The sequence below is a fragment of the Meles meles genome, chromosome 19, assembly GCF_922984935.1.
Source record: "Meles meles chromosome 19, mMelMel3.1 paternal haplotype, whole genome shotgun sequence".
Classification (NCBI taxonomy): Eukaryota; Metazoa; Chordata; class Mammalia; order Carnivora; family Mustelidae; genus Meles; species Meles meles.
The window spans coordinates 51,249,781-51,276,967 of NC_060084.1; the positions used below are offsets into that span (position 1 = coordinate 51,249,781).

Sequence of the window (27,187 nt, forward strand, 5' to 3'; positions counted from 1 at the left end):
ACTCGCACAGTGGCTCAGAGAAGACCCAGAGCTCCGTGACTAAGGGCGCACGCTGGCCTCAGGCTGAGGCCGGCAGGCTCCCCCTTCGTTCCTGCTGTGTGACCCTGGGCAAATGACTTCCCCTCTCTGGGGATTAAAACAGGACCCGGCTGACAAACCACACACTGTCCGAAATATCCAGATCTGACCCCTAGCATGTCAGAGGTGTGCCCACGCTCCAATCAGAAGCACTGAAGATGAATGGGGGGGGGGGGAGGCGGCGGGGGGGGGGTCTTTACACCGTGGAAGTCGGTAAACACTACTTAGCAGGGATTCCCACCACCCCACCCCCACCAGCCCAGAGCTGGTTGCTAAGCATTTACCAGCTGCTGGTCCTGCTGAAGGGGTCAAGGCTGTCCTCAACCAGGGAGTACTGTCCCGGTGGGGCATTCTGGGCATCTAGGAGGGATTTTTAGTTGTCACAATTGTTGTCTGATGTTACTGCAGCACTTAGCGACTGAGGATCAACGCTGCTAAAGATGACACAGGACAGACGTGTCCCGCACCCCCGTGACTTTTGGATATCTGGTCAGACATCCATATAGGTTAAAAAAAAAAAATCCGTTTATACATTTCTGAGCCCGAGATCTGCCCTGCATATATTATAAGGCTCCCCTTGCTGCTTCGTTTTTTTCTTTTTTTCCAACATCAGGGAAACCGGGTCACGTGGTCCTGTAAACAGTCCCACACTCTGGACTTGGCTCCAGATACCCTCATGGTGTCCATTCATGGGGCAACTCTATCCTGTTTTCTGGAAGCTGGCGCACACCCCGGAGACTTGATCAGATTCGGATTCTTATTTTGCAGCCAAGGAGTGGACTGTGAGATTTACAGAGTGTGTAGCAAGCCTCCTGTCACCTCACTGAGGGGCCGGGAGGGGCTGCTCGACCCTGTTTCAATGTTAGGATTGTTGGGGGGGGGGCGCTCTGGAGGTGCCTGCTTCATTCCCTCCCCGGCAAAATTCCTCCTCGATCTTGGCATCTGATTTTGGCAGCGGTAGACCAGCATAGCCTGGCGGGCTGATGTACTATTACAGGATTCTGGGTTCCTGAAAATCTTCTCTGAAAGCAGGGAAAGTGAGAAGAGTTGGTATTTGCCAGGTGTTTTCCAAGATTCTGGCCTGCCTGGCTCGGAATTCTGGCTTCTCTGATTTCCTAGCTGTGTGACCTCGAGCAAGTTACTTCCCCTGCCTGTGCCTCGGTATCCCCCTCAGTACTGGAGGGTTCCTGAGAGGGTCAACGTCACGGAATTGGGAAGACGGAATGAGGCTGACAGACCACGCAATCGCTCCCGTCCTTGCCGAAATAAATAAAAGCAGGACCCTGACAGGGCTAAGTTTGCAAGAGGCTGACCCATGGGGGCTCAGTCCTCCTCCTCCCGAGCGTCTTCCTGGCCTGCTTCCCAGCGGTCACGTGGGGAGGGACGAGGCGGGGCTCCGGGCACACCTGGCTCCCCAAGCCCAGCTCATCCCGCCTCCCTACTGCCCTGGGAGGCCAGGTAGATCCTGGGCGGGGTTTTCCGGACACTAGCGCTGGGCGGTCAGATTTCCGAGTGAGGACTGGACCTCACGGGTGGAAGCGCCCTGATCTGCTCGCAGAGCAGCCACATCGCCGGCTACCCCGATTCCTGCAGCCAGAATCAGGTGAGAGACCGTGGGGTGGGGGGCTCTCTCCGACCCCCAGCAAGCGGGCGAGAGCACGCGCGCACACACAAACGCACGCGCGCGCACGGGGCAGGAGCTGGGACATACTTGAACTCAGGGATTCCCCTCTCTGGGATGGGCCCTCCTCTGAGTCTCCGGAAAAGAGAGGGTCCATCCCTCACAGCCCAGGCGCCCCCCCTTGCCTCCAGCCCCCCAGCCGCCTCCCCGCTGGGCTACCCTCACCTTCCCTCCTAGTAGATCTGTTACCTGAACCCCCACCCTCCTCCATCACCCCCCAATGTCCTCCATCACCCCCCACTCTCCCCTCCCCGGCCGCAGGCTGCCAGCTCCCTCCCTCCATCACCCGTTTCCTGGAACCTACCTGAGAATCACTGTGCACACCTGTAGTACTTGAGTTTCCTGGTCGCTTCTCGGGGTCTGCTCCCCCACCTCCGGGAGGGACGCAGGACCCAACCACAGGACCCAGGGGTCCTCAGAGTCCCCCACTCCTCCCCCCGTCCCCCCTACCCCTTCCCGCCCCGCCCACCGTGGCCCCAGGGATCCCTGGCTCCGGAGTCACACCTTCCGTTCCAGTCCTGGGAATCGCGGCGGGGGCTTCAAAGTGGTGGCCTCACTCCTGTGTCCCAAGCCCTTCCCCAGAGACGCGCTTACAGTGGGAATTCCGGGCTATGGGAAGGACAGGACAAACCAGCAGTGCCCAGAGCGGTAGGGAGGGGACCGAACTGGGTGATCTGGGCTTACCTGGGGGAGAGGCTGGGAAGGGGTAGGGAGGGGCTTCCCGGCGGAGGGGACCAGACACGCAAATCACAGGGTGTGACCACTGGGCCTGGGGACGTGAGAGACGGTCTGGGCTCCTTCTTCAAAGTTGGGGCCCCTCTCTGTTCTCCACTCTGCAATCGCCCAAGGGACGACAGCCAGGGGACCCGGATGAAGGAAGGGATCTTGACCCTTCTTCTTCTTCTTCTTTTTTTTTTTTTTTAAGATTTTACCTGTTTATTTGAGATGGAGCAAGAAGGGGCGAGCACGAGCTAGAGCCGAGGGACAGAGGGAGGGGGGGAAGCAGGCTCCCCACTGAGCAGGGAGTCAGACTCGGGGCTCGATTCCAGGACCCCGGGATCGTGACCTGAGCGGAGCAGACTTGAGCCCTCCCGGCGCCCCTTGACCCTTCCTCTTGCCCCTCCCTCCTTGGCTGGCCGCAAGGTGCGTGCGGCTGCAGGTACTCGGGACCGATAAGGAGGTGCACTTTCTGACTTCCAGGAAGGGGGTGTGGCGGGGAAAGCAGGCTCCTCCCACTTGCCCCATCCATTAAGCCTCTCCCGGCGGCTGGCTGGTTGGCTGTTGGCATTCCCAAACCTCCCCACGGATGTCAGGCGGGCCAGCCGCTCTCCCAGACTCCCTGTGCCCAGCTCTGCGCCCCAGCTCTGGCCTTGCCCCAGGATTGCCCCCCAGGCACCTCTCTGACTAGTCCCTGAGCCTCCCTATGCCTTTGCTTTCAAATGGGCGTGTTTGCACCGCCTACAGGACTGGGTCACGCCCTTAAGGGTCATGTTCAGATTTCCGAACCCACGTTGAGCTAACACAGCCCTGGAGAGCAGTAAGCCCCAAGTTTTAGATGACAGCACTGAGAAGTGAAGGCCCTCGGTCAAGGTCATATAGCCAACCGGAGGCTGATGACCTCATTCCCCTGAGCTTCTCTCCAGATCTTCCTCCACTCCCAGCCACTGGCCTTACTTCACCCTGTTAAGTCCCCCTCCCTCCTCTCCCCGGCAGCCTCGCTCAAGGACAGGGGGCCAAGGTCTGAAGGTGTTTCCCTTAGGCCCTGAACAGTGAACCCTCCCTCTTCCTGAGGGAGGAAGCAGGAAACCACCAAGGAAGCTAAGAGAGACTCTGTTCTAGAACATTCTGACTTCCTTTTCACTGGAACAGAACCAGCCTTCTTGTCTTTCTGTCTGCTGTCAACACATTTCCAGGGGATATTCAGGGCGAGCTCAGAAATTACAAGGTTTGATTGTGAAGGTTGTCCTTCCAGTATTCATTTCTTTACCTACTTGGTACCAGGGAATGAATTCAGAAGCAAAAAGAGAGAGAGAGAGAACTCAAGGCAGGGAGAGGCTGACAGACACTTGGGGCAAGGAGGAGAAGCAACAGATGGAGCACGACTGGGTCCTGACAGGTGGCCACAGACCCACATTCCTTCTGCATCCATTTCCTGTGCACCTGCTGTGTGTTGAGGCCCATGACCCAGGGCTGCGGGGAATACAGAGGGAATAAGACTGACGCTGTCCCTTCCTTCACGGTGCTGTGTATGTGTGATCAGGAGACTGGGACTGAATGATCCCGACAGGGACTCACTTGGAGACGCAGAATTGGGACAGAACAGGGGCTGGAGCTGGACTGAGTGTGGGCAGATCCATCCCGCCGCCTTATTTCTCTGTCCCTCTCTTTCCATCTCGCGCTCTGTCTCTCTTGCGGTTTTTCTGTTCTGTCTCTCTCCCTGTCTCCCACTTTCTCTCTGTGTCTCCATCTCTCTTTGTCTGTCTCTCCTCCTGTTCTCTCTCTGGCTCTGTCCTTGTCTTCCTCTCAGTCTAGTTCCCTTTCTTTCTCTTTCCCTGTCTCTTTTTCCATCTCTTTCCTCTCTCCTTCCCTCTTTCCTTCCCTCCATCCTTCTGCCCTCCCACAGGCATTTCCCTTGGTGCCTGTTGTCCCACGTCCCGTGCTTGGCAAATTCAGAACTAGACAGGGGAGCCAGGTCGACTCCTTGCCCTTCGAAGGCTCATAATCTAGTTGGCCAAAGGAAGAGAGAAACACCCAGAGCAAGTGGTAAGAAGGCATAAGGCCACTCCGCAGGGAGCACTCCCTCCTCCTACATGGACTGGCGTCTCTTTCCTTAGCTTCCTCCTGCCTCCCAGCCTCCAGACAGTTCCTTCTACCCAGAGTCAGGGCAGGGTCTTGAGGAGTCCTGTTGGGACCCGGACAGGAATGTAAGTGCAGGTGGCCTCGAGGAAACAGGAACCAGGAAGCCATCAAGGGTGCAATCATACTTTCCATTTTTCCCTCAGGATCTTCTTTTTATTCTCTGGTCAAATCCCCTGTGCTCATGGATTTCTCTGGCCCTTAGCATGGCATCTTGCTTAGTATGGCTGCGCGTGGGTCCTAATAGGCTGGCTGGTCGGCCGCCAGCCCCACTGCCAACCAGCCACCCTCTGTGCTTCTGACTTCAGATTCCCAGGGGGGAGAATCTGCTTGACACAGATGGGTCTCTTGAGCCGTCCCCCAAACCCCCGCATCATGAGCTGGCAGTAAAGAGGCCCACAGATCACACGATATACCATGGGCTGTGTTTTCGTTTTGCTTTTATTTATTTTTTTTTTAAATTTTATTTACTTATTTGAGAGAGAGAGGGAATGAGAGCAAGCGAACATGAGAGGGAGAAGGTCAGAGGGAGAAGCAGACCCCTTGCCGAGCAGGGAGCCCGATGCGGAACTTGAACCTGGGGCGCCAGGATCATGACCTGAGCTGAAGGCAGTTGCTCAGCCAACTGATTGTCCTGTTTTAGTTTTTTTTATAAAGACACTGGTTGTGTTGAATTACGTCAATCTTAAGATGACCTCGTTTTAACTTGGTCACTTCTCTGAAGACCCCTGTCCCCAGATAAAGTCATATCCTGCAGTATCAGGAGTTAGTCTTCGACTGGGTGCCTGGGTGGCCTAGTTGTTAAGTGTCTGCCTTCAGCTCAGGTCATGATCCCAGCATCATCGAGCCCCACATCAGGCTCTGCTCGGCCCTGAGGAGGTCTGCTTCTCCCTCTCCCACTCCCCCTGCTTGTGTTCCCTCCTTCTCTCTGTGTCTCTCTCTGTCAAATAAATAAATGAAAACTTTTTTTAAAGATTTTTCTTTAATCTTTAAATCTTTAAAAAAAGATTTCATTTATTTATTTATTTGACAGGGAGAGAGAGATCACAAGTAGGCAGAGAGGCAGGCAGAGAGAGAGGGAGAAGCAGGCTCCCTGCTGAGCAGAGAGCCCGATGCGGGGCTCGATCCCAGGACCCTGAGATCATGACCTGAGCTGAAGGCAGAGGCTAAACCCACTGAGCCACCCAGGTGCCCCAATAATAAAGTCTTTCTAAAAAAGGAGTTAGCATTCAATATACCTACTGCAGAAAGACCCAATCCAACACACAACGCACAAGGTCTGTGGGTTGGGGGAGCAAAAATGTAGTTCCTTGATATCATACATATGCTTTATCTCAGACCCTCATCCCCATTAAAAAAAAAATCATGGGGCGCCTGGGTGGCTCAGAGGGTTAAAACCTCTGCCTTCAGCTCAGGTCATGATCTCAGGGTCCTGTAATCAAGTCCTCCATCGGGCTTTCTGCTTGTCAGGGAGCCTACTTCCTCCTCTCTCTGCCTGCCTCTCTGCCTACTTGTGATCTCTCTGTCAAATAAATAAATAAAATCTTTTAAAAAAATCAAACAGGGGCACCTGGGTGGCTCAGTGGGTTAAAGCCTCTGCCTTCAGCTCAGGTCATGGTCTCAGGGTCCTGGGATCGAGCCCCACGTCGGGCTCTCTGCTCAGCGGGGAGCCTGCTTCTCCCTCTCTCTCTGCCTGCCTCTCTGCCTACTTGTGATCTCTGTCTGTCAAATAAATAAATAAAATCTTTTTAAAAAAATCAAACATTCCTCTGGGTAAGGAGAACCGCACATACTCACCCACTCTTCAGAGGGAGAGTCCCCAAAGTCAGCTTAGTCCACCGTGTCTACACCTGGTGGTGCAGGGCTACCCTGGCTGGTCCCAGAATTCACCAACCTCAGAGAGAAATTCATTCCTCTTGTAGGTTCCCATCTCAACCATCCTCCACATGTGACTCCTCCAAATTCTGGGACCTAAATGCTAGATTTGACCATGACCATGACCAGTGTGAAAATGGTGCCTGACCCAGAGCCCCCACAAAACAGCACTGTTTGCTTTGTATGTGAGGATCTCAAAAGGTATTGGTTTTGTCTTCAGGCCAGGTGGTTTGAATCCTCAGAAAGGTGGAGTTACTTGTCCAGAATCCCACAGCTAATGAGGGTGGGAGCCTGCAGTCAGTAACCTGTGACCAGAGCGTGTGCCCGTAGCCAGGGAGTTATGGGTCCTCGCGGTCCCTGAGCGAAGCACGTTCTGTGTTGGGCTTAGGGAGTGGAAGCCTCACTTCTGGTGGCCGTAAGGAAGGGGCCTGGTCTGGAACTTTGACTAGGAAGACAGAATCCTGAGCATCCACTCAGTTGTGAAGTGAACTTTATTCAGCAAATCCAGCCTCCCTGGCTCTTTACATTCAAGACGAATGTGGCGGGGCACCTGGGTGGTTCAGTGGGTTAAAGCCCCTGCCTTCGGCTTGGGTCATGATCTCAGGATCCTGGGATCGACCCCCACGTTGGGCTCTCTGCTCCACAGGGAGCCTGCTTCCACCTCTCTCTCTGCCTGCCTCTCTGCCTACATGTGATCTCTGTCTGTCAAATAAATAAATAAAAATCTTTTTAAAAAATCATATTAAAAAAAAGACGAATGCAGCAAGAGGAGGTTGTACCATCCAGGAGTTCACTGGGGTTAAACTCAACATCCGGTGATGACCCAAGGGGCCCAGACCCCACCTGAGTTGGTTTAAGTCAAACCCAGGCATCTAGTGGACAAACCAGAGTTTCTTCTGGAAAGATAATGCAGCACGCCTGGGTGGCTCGGTGAACCATCTGCTCAGATCATGATCTTGGGGTCCTGGGATGGATCCCCATGTCAGGTTCCCTGCTTCTCCCTCTCCTCCCTGCTCATGCTCTCTATCGCTCTCTCTCTCTATCTCTCAAATAAATAAAATCTTAAAGAAAGAAAGATAATGCATGTGATCTTAATGGGTGATGACAGTAGCAATGACTTAGAAATAGGGATATTGCTATATGAGGTCCTGTGCCAACTTTTATGGCTATAATCATTAAGGACCACACCTGCACAGGTTCTGGAGGCTTCCCAGGTTGAACCAGGTCACGCCCTCTTGATTTAGCCCCACTGTTCTCTTCTTAATGACCACTTGAGTCAATACTTCGACCAGGAACCCAAGCCCTGGACCACATTAACCAGAAACCTTTCATCTTGAATCTACCTTTGTGCACGGCCTCCAGGATATGCTTTGATTAAACCCTGCTCATGTGGAAGAGTTTTAAAAAGAATGATTGGGAAGCTCTCATGCACAGGGAAGGAAGAGGGAAGCCTTTGGAAGAGCTAGGAAAGCAGAAGGGTCTCATTCTTCTGAGTCTTCCCATATCTCCCCATTCCCATTCTTCCAGTTCCACAGTTGATCAGTGGCCAAACCTGGACTTTTGACTGTGGCAACATGGTACAAGTGTTGTTCCAGCCTGGACTGTGGAATGACAAAGCCCATTGGTCATTCCTGGACACAGTCTTTAATGAAGTCATCCTAAGTCATCTTGCTTTTTGCACTTGTCCTGACTGGCTTCTGGCCACGTAAGGGGGAGTCAGCACCAACTCATTCCCTGCTTCCTTCCACTTTCAACTGTTTGGCTTATGCTCAACAACCATATCTTCAAACCCCTATCTTTTGGGGACCTTTACTTTGCCACCCCACTCCTGGAACTGATTTCCATTATAACCAGAGTTGAACAGGCTGTATAAGTATATATGGGCGATTTTCTCTGGGTTTTCTTGGCCAGTTCTCTTTATGTCTCTGCACATCCCTTCAGGTATCTCCCTGTTACTGGCTGCCTCTGCTTCAGCCTGCGTCTGACCTGTCCCAGCCACTCCAGCCCTGCCTCTCTCAGCATCACCTGCCGTGGTCTCTTACAATGGTATTTGGTCTTTGTCCCTAGTTCTGGCACATGGCTTCTAAAACCCTTGGCATTTCCTGAGTGATAGGCTGATAGGAGTGTCTTCCGCTTTGATGAGGTGACTTTTCTCGGGGCCCTAGGTAGCTTCAGGGTCTGGTCACCAGAAAGACCAAGCTTGAAGAGATTCCAACTTCCGTCTCCAGCCCCCAACCTCCGGGGAGGGGAGAAGGACTGAAGATTAAGTTAATCACCAGTGACTGATGATTTAATCAAGCATGTCTACATAATGAAACCTCCATAAAAGCCCTAAATGGGTTCTGGAGAGCCTTTGAGTTGGCAAACACAGCCATGAGTCAGGAAGTTGGTCCAGGAAGACAGAAGCTCCCTCTGGATCTTACCTATGTACTACTTCTGGTTATTCATCTGTCTCCTTTATCATAAACTGGTAAACATAAGTAAAGTGCCTTTCTGAGTTCTGCCAGCCATTCTAGGAAACTATCAAACCTAAGGAGGGGGTCAGTTTATAACCTACCACTCAGAAGAAGCATGAATGATTCAGGACTTGCAGTTGGTGTATGAAGTGGGACTTTAACTTTAACTCTTTAACTTCTCTGATACTAAGTCAGGTAGACAGTGTCAAAATCGAATGGAATTGTTGAATTCAACTGGATGTCCAACACCCAGGAGAGAAGAAAATGAACTCTCACCTGCCAGTTGCCTTCTGACCTTTCAGTAAAACTATTCGAGAGAGAATTGACCAACTCATCTTTTAGAGCCAGCCTACAACCTGTCGTGACCAGTAAATGGCAAAGCCACCGTGGAACCCGGTGTTTATCTTGTGCTCAAGTTGGCTGTGGCCGGGAGGGTAGGCAAGCCACGTGGTTGAATTCAGGATGGGTTGGGTCATTTCCCTTCAAAGGAAATATAGGTAGGCAGGGCATGCCAAGATGGACCTCTCTAGGAACTGGATCCCCAGTAAATAGTAGGTTTATGCACATGTACTCCCTATCTGTAGACACCCTTGTATGTATATTCAAGCTATAAACACCCACATTCAAACATACAAGGTATATATATATATATATATATATATATATATATATATAGTGTGTGTATGTGTGTATATATGTCCGCCCTATATTATATAGAGTATGCACCCTTGTATGTACACGAGATACTTTCCTACGATACAACGTACACATATCCCTTCTTTGTATGCAAATGCACACCCACCCACATATGTATAGTGTGTAGATACCTGTATGCACGCACACACACACTTGCAATGCACGTGCCGTATGTGAATACACACAGTGTAGTCAGACCCTGTAAACAGGAGCATATGAACTCCATGTAAACACACTCCCATCACAAACTCTGGAGACCCACTTCTGTACACGCACTTGAGTGTTCACGCCCCTGGAGACACACACACAGCAAAAACATCTGCACATACACGCACACAGTGTCTGCACACACAGCTGTCCTTGCACATTCGTGAACCCCACTAGGGTCTCCAAACACACCCCACCCCCCCACCCCCCCCAGCTAACATTCTCTGCTCTCCCTTCCCTGACAGTCATGCTCAGCAGTCAGGTGCCTTTCTTCTCCCCCATGGTCCACTTCGTCCTCTTTGTCTTCACGGCTTCCACCATATTTCATATTCAGCAACGGCTAGCAAAGATTCGCCCCCCGTGGGACATCGAGACGCTGGTTTTGACAACGGAAAGCCCCACGAGACAGCTGCCCCGGGGCATGTGGACAATCAACGCCATTGGCCGCCTGGGGAACCAGATGGGCGAGTACGCCACCCTGTACGCCCTGGCCAAGATGAACGGGCGGCCGGCCTTCATCCCGGCCGAGATGCACAGCACGCTGGCCCCCATCTTCCGGATCAGCCTCCCGGTCCTGCACAGCAGCACGGCCAGCCGGATCCCCTGGCAGAACTATCACCTGAACGACTGGATGGAGGAGCGCTACCGCCACATCCCCGGGGAGTACGTGCGCCTCACCGGCTACCCCTGCTCTTGGACCTTCTACCACCACCTGCGAGACGAGATCCTGCGGGAGTTCACCTTGCACGACCACGTGCGGGAGGACGCCCAGAAGTTTCTGCGGGGCCTGCAGGTGAATGGGAGACAGCCGAGCACCTTCGTGGGCGTCCACGTGCGCCGGGGGGACTATGTGCACGTCATGCCGAAGGTGTGGAAGGGCGTGGTCGCCGACCGGCGGTACCTGGAGCAGGCCCTGGACTGGTTCCGGGCCGCTACGACTCCCCCGTCTTTGTGGTCACCAGCAATGGCATGGCCTGGTGTCGGGAGAACATCGACGCCTCCCGGGGGGACGTGGTGTTCGCGGGCAGTGGCATCGAGAACTCCCCTGCCGAGGACTTTGCACTGCTCACGCAGTGTAACCACACCATCATGACCATCGGGACGTTCGGAATCTGGGCCGCCTACCTTGCCGGGGGCGAGACCATCTACCTAGCTAATTACACCCTGCCGGACTCCCCCTTCCTCAAAGTCTTTAAGCCAGAGGCAGCCTTCCTGCCCGAGTGGATTGGGATCCAGGCAGACCTCTCCCCACTACTCAAGCACTGATATTAGGTGACCCTTGGCCCCTCCTCCTTTGCTGGCTCCAAGAGCAGATCCCCAAGGCACAGGGAGTATTGTTATGTGTACCAGGACACTTCCTGCATCAGAAGTCACTGACTTGCTGAAATAACCTATGTATGTGTCCTCTACAGGACCCAAAGTTGGGGCATCTCTGGGGTTAGTTAAGTCAGCAGCCCAGCAGTGTCATCAGCGACCCCTGTTCCATCTATCACGTTCAACTGCTGTTAACTCCTCTCAGAGTGGCTCCCTCATGGTCCCAAAAGGGCTGCCACATAGCCTGGTGTCACATACAGACAGCCTTGTCATGAGGCATCAAAAAGAGGTTCATTCTGGGGTCCCTTTTGAAGAGTGAGAGAAAGATTCCAAAGCCCTCCAGCAATTTCCACCCCGCCCTCCCAACCCCCCCGCATATCTCATCGACCGGAAGTGTGTTAAGTGCCCACCTAACCCATTAGAGGGCAAAGTGAAGAAGACTCTGGGATTGGTTTAGCCTCAGATCAATAAATCTTTGCTCCCCCCCGCTGGGGAGTTGATCTGCCTCCTCTGGAAGACATGGAGGCTTATACAAAGAGAACAGGTGCTTTTAACGAGGAAGAAGGTGCAACACAAAGCAGAGAATCTCTGAATTGTGTGAGTTGTTTGCTACACAGAGGCATTTGGCCAAGGCGGCTGATGGAGCTCGAGTAGACTCAACAGCCTACTCTCCAAGCCATGTGTCCCTGGGGCTGTGTCCACAGGGAGGGCTCACTGTTTCCTAGTGCGTCTGCCCACACCAGGGATCTTTTCCCCCGTTTTCCCAAGAGCGCCGCCCTACTGGCCAGTAGCGCTCCTAAGCCCTCCCGCCCCAGTTCTGCAACCCTGGCTTCCTAGGGCTTAAGATGATTCCTGGTGAGCACTCAGAGCCCAGTAGGGCTCAGTGAACGTGAAGAGAGTCTGTTCTTTGTGAACAGTGTCTGCGGTGGTGCACCTAACAGCATCCCTGCTAGCAAAGGTTGCATTAACAAAACGTGGTGGCTTGAAGTGACAGAAATCTAGGATTTCCCACAATCTGGTGGGTCAGCTGGGGGCTCTGTCCTCCATGTGGTGTTGGCGGAAGCCTCATGCCGCTGCGTTTTTGTGGAGTTCAGTTCCCCTCAGTTGTCAACATCATAAAGCAGCCCCCAGGCTCTGAGGAAGCCCAGCCCCTCTCCGGGGCCACGGGTGGGTGCTCCAATCAGCAGTCTTAGCTGAGGTCAACTTCTGAGTTCAGGGTGGGCGTCAGATGTGCTGCCACAGGTCGTTCAAGTCAGCCTAGCACCCAGCTGAGGTTCCTGACAATGTGTCGCAGAGAGCAACCCTATCTCGATTCCTGATTCAGAGTCTGTGAGCATAACAATATGACTGCTCAATGCTGTGTTTTGGAGTCATTTGTGATACAGCCAGAGATAAACTAAATCAATGATTCTCTTTATCTGCAGATGCTTTTGTGACTTGGGCATGACCTAGGCAAAACCTGAATGTCCCCACCTGACTTGAGATCCCATGTGCAAAGGCCCGGTGGCAGGGGGAATCTAGTTACACATGAGAGCGGAACCAGACCAGTGTGGCTGGAACACATGGAGACAAGAGGTGGGAGAGAAGTGATCAGGGTCGACCATGAAAGGGCTTGTGGACCATGGCAAGGACTTTGGGTTTTATTCTAAGACCAAGGGGAAGCCATCAAGAGGGTGCTTATCAGGGGAGTAACACGATCTGATTTGCTGTGTGGACTTCTCTGGCTGCTGTGTGGAGGAAGGGCTGTAGGGCTGAGAGAGGGGCGAAGACCAGGGAGAAGGCTACTGTAACCGTCCTAGCAAAAAGTGGTGGTGGGCCAAGGAGGTCTCATTTCAAGGGTTCAGCAGATACTCCTCGCATCTCTCTGCCAGTCTGACAACCTTGAAAGATCTTGATGCCTCAATCAGAGTGCTGTTTGAGTCAAGCATTCACCATGGGCCAATGGCCTGAGGCTGTGCGGAGAGGTCACGGAGTTAGTCTGAAAGGAAGGTAATTAAAGAATTTTAGGACTTGGGGGTGGGGGGCCTGGGTGGCTTGGCCGGTTGGGCATCTGCCTTCTGCTCAGGTCATGATCTCAGGGTCCTGGGATGGAGCCACAACGGGTTCTCTACTTGGCAGGGACTCTACTTCTCCTTCTCCCTCTGTGCCCGCGCTCACTCTCTCAAATAAATAATCAATTAATTTTAAAAAACTAAATAAAAATGTAAGAAAAAACATAAGGATTGGGAAGATGCTCCGAAATTGAGCATATGGGAGAAAAAAAGTTTGCCACTCGAGTTTCAGTGGCTGAAGCAAGTCAAGTGGTCACACCCGATGTCAGGAACAACCCATCCTCATACCGCAGAATATTTGCGCTCTGATGCCAGCTCACATCTTGCAAGCCCTACAGTCTCTCCACCTGGTTCTTTTGGAGCCTTTTCCTTTTGGCTTAGTACCCAGAGAATGGTGCCACAGTACCCGTTGTGATGATAGGTCTCTGCCTCAGTAACTCTATTTAACTCATTCAAATTTCCGGTCTGCATCTAGATTTTCTATTTATTTTTTTAAGTAGGCTCGATGTCCAACATGAACTCATGAACTCATGACCCCGAGAACAAGGGTCAATGTTGTACCCACTGATCCAGTCAGGTGCCCCCCATGTGATTTCATACAGCTGGAATGGGGTGACGGTTGCTGGACCAGGGTTTGCTATTTAAAAAATAAATAAATCCTTAATTATTTTGCCTATACATTTGGCATTCTCTTTTAATGTACATTTTAAATGTATTGGGGGCACATTTTGCATGGTTCTCAGTTAAAACAACAACATGGTTGGCGGTCATTTCCAAAGATGGTCATGACACCATCTGACACCATCTCCCTGTAATTCTAACCACCCACAGCATCCCCTGCCCATCCCCATCTCAGTAAGTGGCACTATCCATTCACTTCGACTAAAAACAACTCACTCTAGATTCTTTTTTTTTTTTAAGATTTTATTTATTTGTCAGAGAGAGAGTACACACAAGCAGGCGGAGAGAGAGGGGGGAGGAAGCAGGCTCCCTGCCAAGCAAGGAGCCCGATGCGGGACTCGATCCCAGGACCCCAGGATCATGACCTGAGCCGAAGGCAGCAGCTTAACCAACTGAGCCACCCAGGCGTCCCCTCACTCTGGATTCTTGCTCTCACATTCCACCCACCAGCAAGTTCTGCTGGCTTTCCCTTCAAAATATACCCTGAATTGGACCTTCTTAACTTCCTCTGCCGTCACCACTCCATCCAAGTCACCACCACCTTTGCCGAGACACCTACAAAAGTCTGTTTCAAAACATACTGAGGGGGGCGCCTGGGTGGCTCAGTGGGTTAAGCCGCTGCCTTTAGCTCAGGTCATGATCTCAGGGTCCTGGGATCGAGTCCCGCATCGGGCTCTCTGCTCAGCAGGGAGCCTGCTTCCCTCTCTCTCTCTCTGCCTGCCTCTCTATCTACTTGTGATCTCTCTCTGTCAAATAAATAAAATATTAAAAAAAAAAAAAAAAACATACTGAGGGGTGCCTGGCTGGCTCAGTTGGTAGAGCGTGCAACTCTTGATCTTGGGGTCATGAGTTCAAGCCTCCTTTAAAAAAGTGTGTGTAATTTTGTATCACAATGCCAAGAAAGCTACGATGTGAAGACTATCTTGAAGATCTGCCTTAAAGAATGGGTTTGATTTTCACTACCAGCAAGCAATGATGGTGGACCAGTGAGGTCATGGCGGAAGTGAGGCGAAGAGACCCGTGAGATGACCAGATTTCCAAATTCACCATAAAGCTAAAGTTACCTTGACAAAGTTGTAGTGGCATAAAAGATAGACAGATCGGGGCGCCTGGGTGGCTCAGTGGGTTAAAGCCTCTGCCTTCAGCTCGGGTCATGATCCCAGGGTCCTGAGATCCAGCACCGCATTGGGCTCTCTGCTCAGCGGGGTGCCTGCTTCCCCCTCTCTCTCTGCCTGCCTCTCTGCCTACTTGTGATCTCTGTCAAGTAAATAAATAAAATCTTAAAAAAAAAGATAGATAGATGGAGTCCAGCAGAGTCCAGAAATAGACCACACACATCCATGGTCCTTGCCCCTTCCTCCCACGATTCACAAACACTAATTCAAGATGGATCACAGACCAAAATGTGAAAGGTAAAAGCATAAAGCTTTTTTTCTTTTTAATTTACTTACTTGACAGAAAGAGATCACAAGCAGGCAGAGAGGCAGGCAGAGAGAGAGGGGGGAAGCAGGCTCCCCGCTGAGCAGAGCGCAATGCGGGGCTAGATCCCAGGACCCTGAGATCATGACCTGAGCCAAAGGCAGAGACTTAACCCACTGAGCCACCCAGGCGCCCCAGCATAAAGCTTTCAGAATAAAACATGGGAGGAAAATCTTCATGACCCTGACGTGGGCAAAGGTTTCTTTCTTTTTAATGATTCCCCCTTCAAGGGGATTTCCTTTTTTTTTTCTTTTATTAAGATTTTTGTTTACTTATTTGACAGAGAGAGACACAGAGAGAGAGAAGCAGGCTTCCCGCTGAGCAGGGAGCCCCACACAGGGCTCAATCCCAGGACCCTGGGACCATGACCTGAGCCAAAGGCAGATGCTTAATGACTGAGCCACCCAGGCGCCCCTTCATTTTGTTTTATTTTTTTTAAGTAACCTCTAGTAGCTCAGTGGGTTAACTGTTTCCCTTTGGCCTAGGTCATGATCCCAGGATCCCCACACTGGACTCCCTGCTCAACAGGGAGCCTACTTCTCCCTCTCCCTCTGCCTACCACTCCCCTTGCTTGTTCTCTGTCAAATAAACAAATATTTTTTAAAATAATAAAGTAGCCTCTATACCCAGTGTAGGGCTCGAACTCATGACCACCAGATCAAGAGTCGCACGCTCTACTAGCTGAGCCAGCCAGGCGCCCAGTTTCTTAACCAATACACAACCTCCCAAAAAACAGTAACTATGGTACAACTTAAGATCATGATCATGAGATCATGACCTGAGGAGAATAATATGGACATCTTCCTAGACAGCCCACACCGATTCCTGGCTCTTAACTGCAGGCTCTCAAGGCACCTGATTCATAATCTAGTCCAGAATTTTATCTGGGGTCCCAGGAACATAGCGGTATCGTCTGTCTCCTATATCTTGCACCCTCTAGGACATCATACCATCCTCATTCTCCAGATTTTTTTTTTTTAAGATTTTATTTATTTAGGGGCGCCTGGGTGGCTCAGTAGGTTAAGCCTCTGCCTTCGGCTCAGGTCATGATCTCGGGGTCCTGGGACTGAGCCCCGCATTGAGCTCTCCACTCAGCAGGGAGCCTGCTTCCCCCCTCTCTCTGCCTACTTGTGATCTCTGTCAAATTTTAAAAAAATTAAAATTAAAAAAAAGATATTATTTATTTATTTGTCAGAGAGAGAGAGGGGGCGAGAGAGAGGGAGAACACAAGCAGGCAGAGCAGCAGGCAGAGGCAGAGAGAGAAGCAGGCTCCCCGCTGAGTAAGGAGCCCAATGTGGGACTGGATCCCAGGACTCTGGGATCATGACCTGAGCCGAAGGTAGCGGCTTAACCCACTGAGCCACCCAGGCGTCCCTCCAGATTTTTTTTTTTAATCAATTGCAGAGTAAAGCTAATCTGGTCCATATGCTTCAGATGACCTTAAACATACACTGTTATATATTATAAGCCAGCAGGACCCTGAGCTGGGAGAAGGCAGTAATATTTCCTAAAGAATCTGAGGCTAGGGGCGCCTGCGTGGCTCAGTGGGTTAAGCCTCTGCCTTCAGCTCAGGTCATGATCCCAGGGTCCTGGGACCCAGCGCCTCAGGCTTTCTGCTCGGTGGGGAGCCTGCTTCCACCTCTCTCTCTGCCTACTTGTGATCTCTCTGTCAAATTAATAAATAAAAGCTTTAAAGGAAAAAAAAAAAAAAGAACCCGAGGCTGGGTCGTCTGCTTAGAGCGGCCCCTGTTAGGAACTGAATTTTGTCTCCCAAAAGGGATTATGTTGAAGACCTGAGCCCCAGGACCTGTCAATGCAACTTATTCGGAAATAGGGTTTTTGAAAATGTAGTCAAGATCATTAGGGGGGGTCCTAATCCAATAGGACTGTGTCCTTTTTAATTTTTTTTAAAGATTTTATTTATTAGAGCAGAACAAGAGAGAGCACAAGCAGGGGGAGCAGCAGAGGGAGAGGGAGAAGCAGACTCCCCACTGAGTGGGGAGCCCGATGTGGGGCTCGATCCCAGGACCCTGAGATCCTGACCTGAGCTGAAGGCAGGTGCTTCACCGACTGAGCCACCCAGGTGTGTCTAACATCACATATCCGAGATTCATTCACGTTCCTGCAAGTTTCAATCATTCACTGCCTTTTCACGGGCTGTTGATCAGTTCCTCCATTTGATGGATACTCGGGTTATTTCCAGTTTGGGGCTCTACTCTCATGAACATTGGCCCATATTTCTTTGTGTAGACATGTTATCATATCGCTTGGGAAAACACACAGGTGTGAGGTCTTCTATGAGGGCACAGAGGAGAATGGGCTTTTCTGGGGTCCCCCACCAGACAGGGGCTGGGCTCAAAGTCTGAAGGCAGGGTTGGCCCCAAATTTGGTTTCTGGATCCCAAGGGGAGGAGAGAGGCCTGTCCCCCCACGGAGTGCAGGCTTGAGACTCCCATTTGCCTCTGTTCCCCCCAGTTCGGTCACCTGCTCCGTCCCTGCCCTGGCTCTGGGGTCCTCATCACTAGGCTGCCTGGAGTCTGGAAGTCCCCTATCACCCACCCTAAGGGATAAACAAGACTTGAGGTTCAGAAGAGGTAACAGCTCAACAGACTGGGGATGAAGAAGGGGGACGACATCAAGGGCAGGTCAAACGGGGCAGCCACGGTGACAGAGGAATGGAAGTCAATCCACCCCAGGGGGGCGGTGACAACGGCTGACGCCTCATGAGGGCGTCCCACGCCAGGCGCGGTTCACTCCTCAGCCGACCGTGTGGAGAAGGTACTATTGCTCTTGTCCCCCTTCTCAAGATGAGAAAACTAAGGCCCAGGGAGGTTAAATGGGTCTCCCCAGGCCATGGAGAGCGATGGAGAGATGTGTCCACCCAGCTCAGTCTGGACAGGAGAGGAGACTCTCCGTTGCGGTGGTACCAGCCCCGTGTCATCTGTCCCTGGGGGTGTTTCCCCCGGGGAAGAAATTCACACTCTGTAATGGGGCTGCACTCCATGATGGTGGATGGGGGATTGTCTCGGGGTGTCTGGTGGAGTTGGATGCTAGGGTGGGCGACACCCTGGAGGTGCAGAGAGGGAAAATAATGGAATGGAAATCAGCGATTGGGAGCAGCAGCAGAAGTGGGGTACATGGTACCATAGACCCAGGAGGGAGGGAGAGACAGGGGTGGAGGGAGAAATGGGGAGGGGCAGGGGAGGAGGGGAAAGAGAAAAATGAGTACATTCTCTAGTCTCCTCAGTGTATCCTTCTGGAGATTATGTCTGTAAGACAAATGGATAGGGGCTGCTTTTGGCTGGGGTCGTGATCCTGCAGTTCTGGGATCGAACCCCACGTTGGGCTCCCTGCTCAGTGGGGAGCCTGCTTCTCCCTCTCCTTCTGTGCTCTCTCTCAAGTAAATAAATACAATCTTTAAAAAAAAGGAAATTGATAATTTTGGTCATTTTTCGGGGCACCTGGGTGGCTCAGTGGGTTAAAGCCTCTGCCTTCAGCTCAGGTCATGATCCCAGGGTCCCGGGATCAAGCCCCACATCAGGCTCTCTGCTCAGCAGGGAGCCTGCTTCCCTTCCTCTCTCTCTCTGCCTGCCTCTCTGCCTACTTGTGATCGCTGTGTATCAAATAAATAAATAAAATCTTAAAAAAATTTTTTTGGTCATTTTTCAAATATATTCTTGGTCTTTTTCATGCGTCGACCAAGCTCATGGGACGACAACTTGGTGCTTCCCATCTTCCTGTGTCCCCCCTTTGGTCCAGCCGTGGGGTGCAGTGCAGTCCTCTCCCTGGGGGACCAGAAGGAGCAACGGGAATGTGTGGAGAAGGGCTGGGTGACAGGTGGTGGGGAGTATAGGGCCCAAGTCCTCTCCAACGCTGGCTTCGAACATGTACCCTCTACCCAAGCCTATGCCCGTCTTTCAAATCTCCCCCCTACTGGAAAATTCCTTAGCCGTCACTCCTAGCCCGGACTCCCTCTAGAGCTGTCCTCCTCCCCTGGACACAGGAGACGGGAACAGAGAGTCACAAGCTCAGAGTCGGGCCAAGACGGAGACAGACAGAAGCCCCACCACACCCCTTCCTGATCTTTCCAGGGCTGATGGTGCCCCTTTACCAACAATTTTCAGTCTGATAGGAAGGTGCCCGCAAGCCCCAGCCACCACCTGCCTCCAGCCCCAAATTCTGAGGCAGCCACGGCAGCCACACCACCTCCCTTTTGTTCCAGCAGCCCTGGCCTCACAAGGTTCCCCAGGCTGTTCCTCTGACCACCATCCCAGTTCCCCACGGCTTCTGGTACTTTCTAGAAGTCATGGCCCCACCGCTGTGAAAATCCCTGTCACCCAGTGCTGGAATTTTCTCTGTGCAAATGTTCAAGCTTCACCAGAGCAGAGACTGAGGCTCTGTTTTTCCAACTCTGAGGGCACAGTTCCCCTCAGATCTAGATCCCTCTTCCTGGCTCTGGGCACCCAGCCCCCCATCCTCTGTGTGCTCTCTTGCATTCATTATGGCTTTTTATTTCCCATATTTCTGGTACTTTGACATCTGGAGGGACGGCCCTTCCCAGGGCTAGCCTATTCCCAGAGATAATAAAGGACTCTCCCAGGAGCGTGATTTGCATAAGCAAATCAACCAATCCAGAGCCCAGACCCCCAACCACTTCCTTTATGAGCTCCTGTACTCTGGACCATGATTACTCTGTTTCATCACCCCAGGACCACATTCCAGACAACTAGGGATGGTCCCTACACCCCAGAGCCAGCTGAAATCGCACACTAGACAATCTTAAGCCAGCTTACCCTGTCTCCTCCGTTCCGGGCTCCCCTCTCCCCCTCTTGCCTCCTTACCAACAGTGGCACCTCCCCATGTGGCCATGCATGGCTTCCACAGCCTCTTCTTTGGGGATCTGTGAGAATAACAAACTATCCTTTTTTTTTTTTTTTTTTTTTAAGTAGGCTCCACGTCCAGCATGGAGCCCAATGCAGAGCTTGAACTCACGACCCTGAGATCGAGACCTGAGCTGAGATCTAGAGTCTGCCACCAAACCGACTGAGTCACCCAGGCGCCCCAACCACGGATCTTTTCCATGGCGGTCATTCCAATCCACTGGCTTCCCCACACCTGAATAATAATAAAACCTACATTTTACAAGATTTTGCTGCTAAGGGCTTCCTCTGTGACCTTCCTCCCAGGAATGCCCTGGGGTTCAAGGTGCCCAGCAGTCTACGCCCCGCCCTCTCCTCATGACCCACGGCCTCAAACTGACCAGAGGGGTGTAGTGGAGTCTCCAAATACGGTCCCCAATGACCATGCCTCCAAGATGCATACACCTGTGTAGCCCCCCTCGCATATCTCACCAGCCCAACTGGCATTAGCCAATGGAGTGTAGTGAACGTGACAGTGGACCAGTCCCACGCTCGGTCTTTATGACGCTGGCAGCTTCTGCTCCCCGCTTGAGTAATGCTTGCTTTGGAGGACGCTGAGCTACTGTGTAGGGAACCCAGCTACCCTGTCAGAGAGACCACAGCCCAGCTGGCTCCAGCCTACTAGCCATTCCTGCCAAGGTGCCAGACACGTCTGAGCCATCTTGAACAGTCCAGCCCTCTTGGACCCTACGCGACTGCAGGGTCCCTAGTCATATGATGCTGGAGAAACACCTTGCTGAACTGGTCAGCCCGTGAAATTGTGAGTGAGCCCCCCTCTCCTGCACCCAAAAAAATACAAACCACCTTCCAGACTCCCATCTAGTTGGCAGCATGGGAGGGGAGAAGTCGGGAACAAAAACATCCGGGAGGTCTCCGAAGGAAGCAGCAGGCAGCTTGTTTGCTCTGGCCAGCAGCAAATGACACGTCCCGGCCCCCAACCACACAACCATGGAGGGGATCACATGGAGGTCAGGCAGGGGACAATCAGGCGGTTAGCGTGTCAGCAGCGGTTGGGGGGACGCCCAGTGAGGATGAGAGGCCTCTCTGATTCTGTGTCTGTGGTGAGAGGGCCTCTGCCGGTTGTCCCACCCCCTCCTTTGAGAGTCGGTCTCAGTGACCTTCCCATCCCCACCAGTTCTCCGTCCCTGGAAACCACAGCACCCATCACCATGGATCCGCCAGCAGGTCCCACAGCCGGGTTCCACTGGAGTCAGATAAGTCAGCAGAGAAGATGCTGGGGGCTGGGGGACCACAGCCTAGCAGGGGACCTCCACTCAGAGCCTCCAGCCAGTCCAAGGAGTCTGTGGGGCCCCTGGGAGAGGGGGACGGGGAGTTTGTGGGGGACGGGAGCGAGGAAGAGAAGACAGATGAGAGGCCTTCAGAATCCGGGGAGGAGGACAGCACGTCGAAGGAGCCGGGGAAGTCCAAGGGGATGGGGGGCAGCGGGTCTGCAGGAGAAGTGTGAGCTTAGGAAGGTAGAGACCCAGATCCCACTTCGTTATTCCTCGTTTCCAGAAATCCAAGTCCCCAGCCCACTCCTCCCTAGAACCCAGGACTCCAGACCCTAACTCCTTCCTCCCGTGGACTAGGACTCCAGACCTCAGCCTCCTCCTCCCCCAAATCTAGGAGTTCGACTCTTACCCTCAGGCTCCACCTGATCCTCCAGGATGTCATCAATACCCCGGTTCGGAAGCAACTGCGGATGGGCAGAAGCGGCGTGAACCTGGGATCCCGCCCCATCCTGACCGAGACCCCTGGGCGGCTCCCGCTCACCTGCGCCCTGCGGATGGCTTCCTGCAGCTCCTCCTCCAGCGTCAGGGCCGCTGTGGGCAGTGCCGCGGGAGGAGTCGGTGCCGGAGCCGCAGCCGGAGCCGCAGCCGGAAGCGGAGTTGGAGCCGGAGCCAGAGCCGAGGCCGGAGCCGGAGCGGGAGTCGGACCCGCAGCCGTAGCAGGGGTTTCCGGGACACGTGCAGGAGGCGGAGCGTGAGAGCTTGCGCTTGGCTTTAGCTAGAACCGCAAAGAGGAGTTCCCATAAGCCATGCCCACCGGGAGCAACCCCACCCATTCGCAGCTGTGGCTCCACCCCCTGGCCTTCTCCGGGCCCTCCGCTGGCCGGTCGACCGCCCCACTCTGGTATCGCCCTGTATTCTTTCATTGGGTTCTCTTCCCTTAACGATCCTCCCATTTGGCTCTTAGCCACGCCCCCCGCACCTCATTGGCTATCCTTCAATCGACTTCCCGCCCCGTCCCTCTTTGTCTTCTCCTCACTGGTCCGTACGCGCGTAGCCCCGCCCTCACCGAGCCCTGCCTCCGGACGGCTCCCAGAGCCTTGGGCCTGAGGCGCGGCCAGGGAGCACCCGCTGGACCGTCCTCGCGCCGCGGCTTCGGCCGCTCGCGGGGCAGGGCGCCGCTGCGCATGCGCTCCAGGAGCATCGACTTAGTCCCCGACACAGGGAGGCCCCGAAGGCGCAGCTGCTGCCGGAGCTCGGAGACCTGGGGTGGAGGGGGCGGGAAGAGGCCTTGCTGGGAGGGCTCCGGGGCGCAGGCGGGAGCTGGGGCTGGACATTTGGAAACCAGGGACTGGGCATCCAGGCTCCTGGGTCTCCGATGGGGCAGAGGCTGTGGGGTTAGACCTGTGGGTACCCACCGAGGCAGAGGGCCAGCCTGGGAAGTTACTCCCCACACTCACCGTCAGCTCCTCCAGCTTAAGGGTCTGAAGTTCCAACTTGTGTGGAGGGGGCAAGGGGCTGGGGGCTCCAGGTGGGGAGGGAGTGAGGGCAGTGGGCTTCATCCTGGCGGTTGTCGTGAGGGGGGAACCAGCGGTTAAAGGGGGTGGAGAGAGATGGGGCATTCCAGGGTCCTCAAAGGCAGGGGCTTGTGAGGAGGAAAGAGAGGCTAATTCCTGTGCGTGGGCAGTCTCTTGGGTTTGAAGTCAGGACTCCCCGGGAACTGAGGGAAGAGGGACTGGGAACTTGGACTCTCGAATTGAGGGGGAGAACGGGTTTGGGGCCTGGACTCCCCTGCTCTTGGACTCTGGGTTTGAGGGAGGAGGATGGGGAGCCTGCATTTTCCCCCAGAGAACAAAACCAGGGATCGTACCTGGGAGGTGGCTGCTGTGACTTTGTCCCTTCCCATAGAGGTGGTCCTAGGGGACCCAGGGCCAACCCTTTGGCCTGGGGGTTTACCCTGGACCCCTGTCTCCGTCCTGGGGGCATGTACTGGTGGTAGGTCAAGTTCCCCTTTGGCTTGGGCTCTCTCCAATGTTGGGAGATCTTGGGGGACTCCTGAAAAAGTGGGTGTGATGTCATATGCTTCAGCTCCGGCCCCACGGTCCTGCTTCAGAGAGTCATGCAGAGCATGCTGTCAGCTTGGCATCGCCAGAAGGGGGCCAAAAGGGCAACGGCAAGGACGACCAATGCTAGCTAGACTCTCCAGGGTACTTCTCACTCACTGGAGACTCACCTTCAGGGACCTCCAAGGGCGATATTCTGATTCAAGAAGCAGGTCCCCAGGGCTGAAGAGGAAAGGGGTGGGGCCCTTGGGGGAGACTGGGGCTGGAGCTCGGGGAGCCAGAGCGGGGTCTGTGGCCGAGACCCAGAGATCTGGATCCAAGACTGGAGAGGCAATGAAGGACCCGGAAAGGCCTGTAGACAGGAAGCCGGGCAGGGAGGGAGAACACTGTGTGGAAAGGAGGGCCCTGGAGGCCTCAGCCACTGCCCACCCTCCTCCCACCCCGCCAACTCCCCCATCCCGTATGGGAGGGAAACCCAGCATTAGGAAGTGGGTCCCCAGACTCCTGGATCTCAGGACAGAGATTCCAGAATTTTATATTCTCCAGAAAGGCAGGAATCATGTCCTCAGTCACTAAGGGGTGTGGTGGCTGAGGATCAACAGATTTGGGGTTTTATTTATTTATTTTTTTTTTTTGCTGGAGCAGCTGTGGGGCCAGCACTCCTGGTTCTTGAGGAGAGAGAGAAGCCGAAAGCCACATCCTGAGATTCGAGTGCATGCCAAGTGTGGAGTCTGGGATGCCTGTCCTCTCCAAAGAAACGGGATCTGGACTCGTGCATATCGTCGGAGTGGGAAAAGCCATAGAGGAGGAAGCAGAGCTATGAGGGAGGTGGGGGAGCCAGGAACCTGTACTCTGGGGTCCTCCGGAAGGGCCAGGATCAGACTTAGGGGTATCCCTGGTATAGGGGCTGGGGCTCGGGAATCAGTGCCTGACCTCTGGCAGCTGCACTCCAGGGCTTCCCCCCGCCCCCCGACCCCGCCCCGGGGGTTGGCCTCCATCCATCCCCTCCCTTTCAGGGCCCACACTTACTTGGGTCCTGATACCTTCTGTGGATCCGAAGCTGGAGGACTATGGAGGGAGGGGGGAGGGGGGAGGAGAAAGGCGGGAAGGGAGTGTCCAGGAGCCTGGGCTGGCAGGCCAGCCCGTGTGAGCTGCAGTTGGCAGGACCCGCATGCCCAGCCCCCTTACACACCCCATGCAGGCGGGTGGGCCGGCAGCCTGTTCCCTTTCCTGGGCCTCCCGCCTGCTCCCTGCTCCCTGCCAGAGCTGTTCTGGGACCAGGAGCCAGCCCTGCCCCCAGCTCCACCTGCCCCCTTCGTAAGCATGTGCCCACCCCCACCCAAGGCATGATCGCCATCTTGGCAGCCTGACCTGTGGGCACCTCACATCTTCTCCTCCATGCGCTCCCGTTTGCACAAGCCCGCTTCCTTCTGTGTAGCCCTGGGGCCTCCCCACACTCACCCCCTCTGCACACGCATATCCCTGGGCTCGGGTCTGGTACCCGAGCCACTTGGGCACTTGCACCCTTTGATATACTTCCTCCTTGGCTCACTGTCTTGGCTCCCACCCAGCCTTACTGACACTTCTTTGCACATTCAGGATTTGGCTTCCGGTGCTGGAGCAGGGGTCTCTCTGGGCACACTGCATGCGCACTCTCTGGCACACTCCTTGCCCTTTGGGGACTGGTGTCTTTGTGCCCAGCCAGCATACTCATTTGCACGCTCGTATGCCCTTGGCCTACTGAGGAACTGACATCCAGTGCCACACTCCCTTACACTTCTGGTCTGCATTGGGACCTAAAATACAACCTTTGCACGCTCAAGTTTTGCTGCAACGCACTGTCCCCTCAGCAACACTCCCACACGACCCACTCCAAAGTCCCCACTCTGTGCACTCCTCCCCTTTGCGTGCATGTCGATTTAAGCCCCTGCTCCTTTACAATACCTGATCTACAAACCCGCCCCTAGCCACCCACTCCTCACTGTTTACAGGAACATCGCGTTGGCCATTTGCACCCTCCTTGAGCCCCCAAAACTCAGCCCCTTTGCTTGGGCCTCCTTTATACACAAGTGACCTTTTGCCCAGAAAACACCCACCTTGGGGGTCCCACGGCCCCCCTCAGCCTCTCCCCCCACGCACATTACCCAAGAGTATTTCAGTCCCAGGACCCAGAAGACCCCTTCCCTGCATGCATAGAGGGAAGGCTCTCACCAGATCTGAACTTGGAACGAATAATTTGGGAGCGCTGAGAGGAGGTCGCGAGAGTCATTGCCAAGTCTGTGGTGGGGACCTGGACTGAGGGGAGGACAGGGCCCCCACGGGAGGAGGGTCAGAGTGGAGGTCAGGAGGCTGTCCCTCCATGTGAAGGCAGCAGGGAAGGGGCCTTGGGGGCTTAGGGATAGGAGAGGCCTTGAGTCAGAACTTCTCGATCCTGGGGGAGGAGGGCCTGGGAGCACGGACTCCTGGTTGAGGGCCCCAATTCCTGGAGCCTGGGGGAGGAAAGACTGGCATCTATGAACGGAGACCCTTCACCCACGGGGTGAAGGGGCAGCTCAATATTCTGAAGGTACTAGAATCCAACACCCTTGATCAAGAGGGGAAAGGGACCTGGTACGTTCCTGCGGAATGGGAAGGGTCTTTGCCACCTGCGTGGGTGGGTGTCAGCCACCATGGTCTGTGAGGAAGGGACTGGGACCAGAGAGGTGACTTAGAAGAGTTAAGGTGGGTTCCCCCCACCCCCATCCCAGGGGCTTCTCACCAGGTGAGCTCGGCGCAGCAGTGCTCTGGAGCGGGTTGAGTCCCCCGGTCTAGGCTGCAGGCCGCAGGGTCCGCCCCACCAGCCTGGGACCGCCTAGGACACCCCTTTCTAGGGCGTGCCAGGAGCCTGTGGAATGGGGCGGGGTGGGGGAGACAGGAGCCCCGCCTGGGACCCTGAGAAGGGGCGGGAGCACGGGCTGGGAGGGACTGGGGCGGGGCGAACGTCGGGGTTCCCTGGGTCGCTCCTCCTCCGCGTCCTGGGGCTGCGGGGTCCGGCGGGGCAGCGGCGGCGGACTGACAGAAGCAGGTGCCTGGAGAGAGGCGCCGGGTGAGCAGCGGGAGCAGGTGGTCGCGACCCGGGCCTGCGGGCAGGTGCCACCTGTCGCTTATTTTTTCCCTGACGCAGCAGCAGGAGTCGGATTTAGGGGAGTGGAAAGTTCAAACTGGAGCCCCGAACTCCTGGATCCGAGGGAGGAGGGGGCTGGGGACCTGGACTCCCGGGTCTGAGGGAGGAGTTGGGTGGGGGCCCGGACTTCCGGGTGTGAGGAAGGAGGGATGCCAGCACAAGAACGAGAGGTGTTGGGATTCGGCAGTGTGCCCGACAGGCAGAAATGTCCAGATGGAGGCTGGGGACCCGGACTCCTGGGTCTGGGGGAGAAGGGGCTGGACTATAGTCTTTGGGGTCGGAGGGAGAGAAGTCTGGTTCCCACCGGCAGGACTGAGGGCTTGATATCTGGCAGAGCAAGCTTAGAGCTCTGTCCTGAAATGCGTGGGAGGCCCCAGGGCTCCGGGTTTGGATTACACACTGCAGGGCAAGCTGAGGCCGAGGCTATAAATACCTCCTCG

The 27,187-nt window shown here is 54.3% G+C and overlaps 2 protein-coding genes across 5 annotated transcripts; one reads left to right on the forward strand and one right to left on the reverse strand.

Moving 5' to 3' along the window:
- Positions 1–1,538: 1,538 nt before the first annotated feature.
- On the forward strand, positions 1,539–13,004 carry LOC123930900 (galactoside alpha-(1,2)-fucosyltransferase 2-like). Its single transcript, XM_045987372.1, is given in 3 exon segments — positions 1,539–1,681; positions 10,095–10,775; positions 10,778–13,004. Coding segments are annotated over 2 exon segments (1,017 nt in total). The 5' UTR covers positions 1,539–1,681; positions 10,095–10,096; the 3' UTR covers positions 11,116–13,004.
- On the reverse strand, positions 13,000–26,446 carry MAMSTR (MEF2 activating motif and SAP domain containing transcriptional regulator). Of its 4 annotated transcripts, XM_045987366.1 has the most exons (10): positions 26,343–26,446; positions 25,796–25,879; positions 24,614–24,652; positions 23,755–23,936; positions 23,392–23,576; positions 22,982–23,084; positions 22,591–22,785; positions 22,066–22,299; positions 21,934–21,988; positions 21,168–21,740 (listed from the first exon to the last, which is right to left on the reverse strand). In XM_045987366.1, the coding sequence occupies exons 2-10, from the start codon at positions 25,851–25,853 to the stop codon at positions 21,457–21,459; spliced, it is 1,335 nt and encodes a 444-aa protein (XP_045843322.1). In that variant the 5' UTR covers positions 25,854–25,879; positions 26,343–26,446; the 3' UTR covers positions 21,168–21,456. The 4 variants fall into 4 exon arrangements, with proteins under 4 accessions (XP_045843323.1, XP_045843321.1, XP_045843322.1 ...); XM_045987367.1 differs by lacking the exons at positions 21,168–21,740; positions 25,796–25,879; positions 26,343–26,446 and adding an exon at positions 13,000–13,141 and having other exon boundaries at positions 24,614–25,162; XM_045987365.1 differs by lacking the exons at positions 21,168–21,740; positions 25,796–25,879; positions 26,343–26,446 and adding an exon at positions 18,966–19,158 and having other exon boundaries at positions 24,614–25,162.
- Between the last annotated feature and the right edge of the window lie 741 nt (positions 26,447–27,187).

Excerpts from the sequence above, each read along its gene's own strand:
- MAMSTR (XM_045987364.1), bottom strand. The coding sequence starts at position 24,941 with ATGGCGATCATGCCTTGGGTGGGGGTGGGCACATGCTTACGAAGGGGG. Across the intron at positions 23,577-23,754 it reads GCCCTTGGAGGTCCCTGAAG|GAGTCCCCCAAGATCTCCCA; the intron begins GTGAGTCTCCAG and ends CCACTTTTTCAG. Across the intron at positions 22,300-22,590 it reads CCGTCCGGAGGCAGGGCTCG|CTAAAGCCAAGCGCAAGCTC; the intron begins GTGAGGGCGGGG and ends TTGCGGTTCTAG.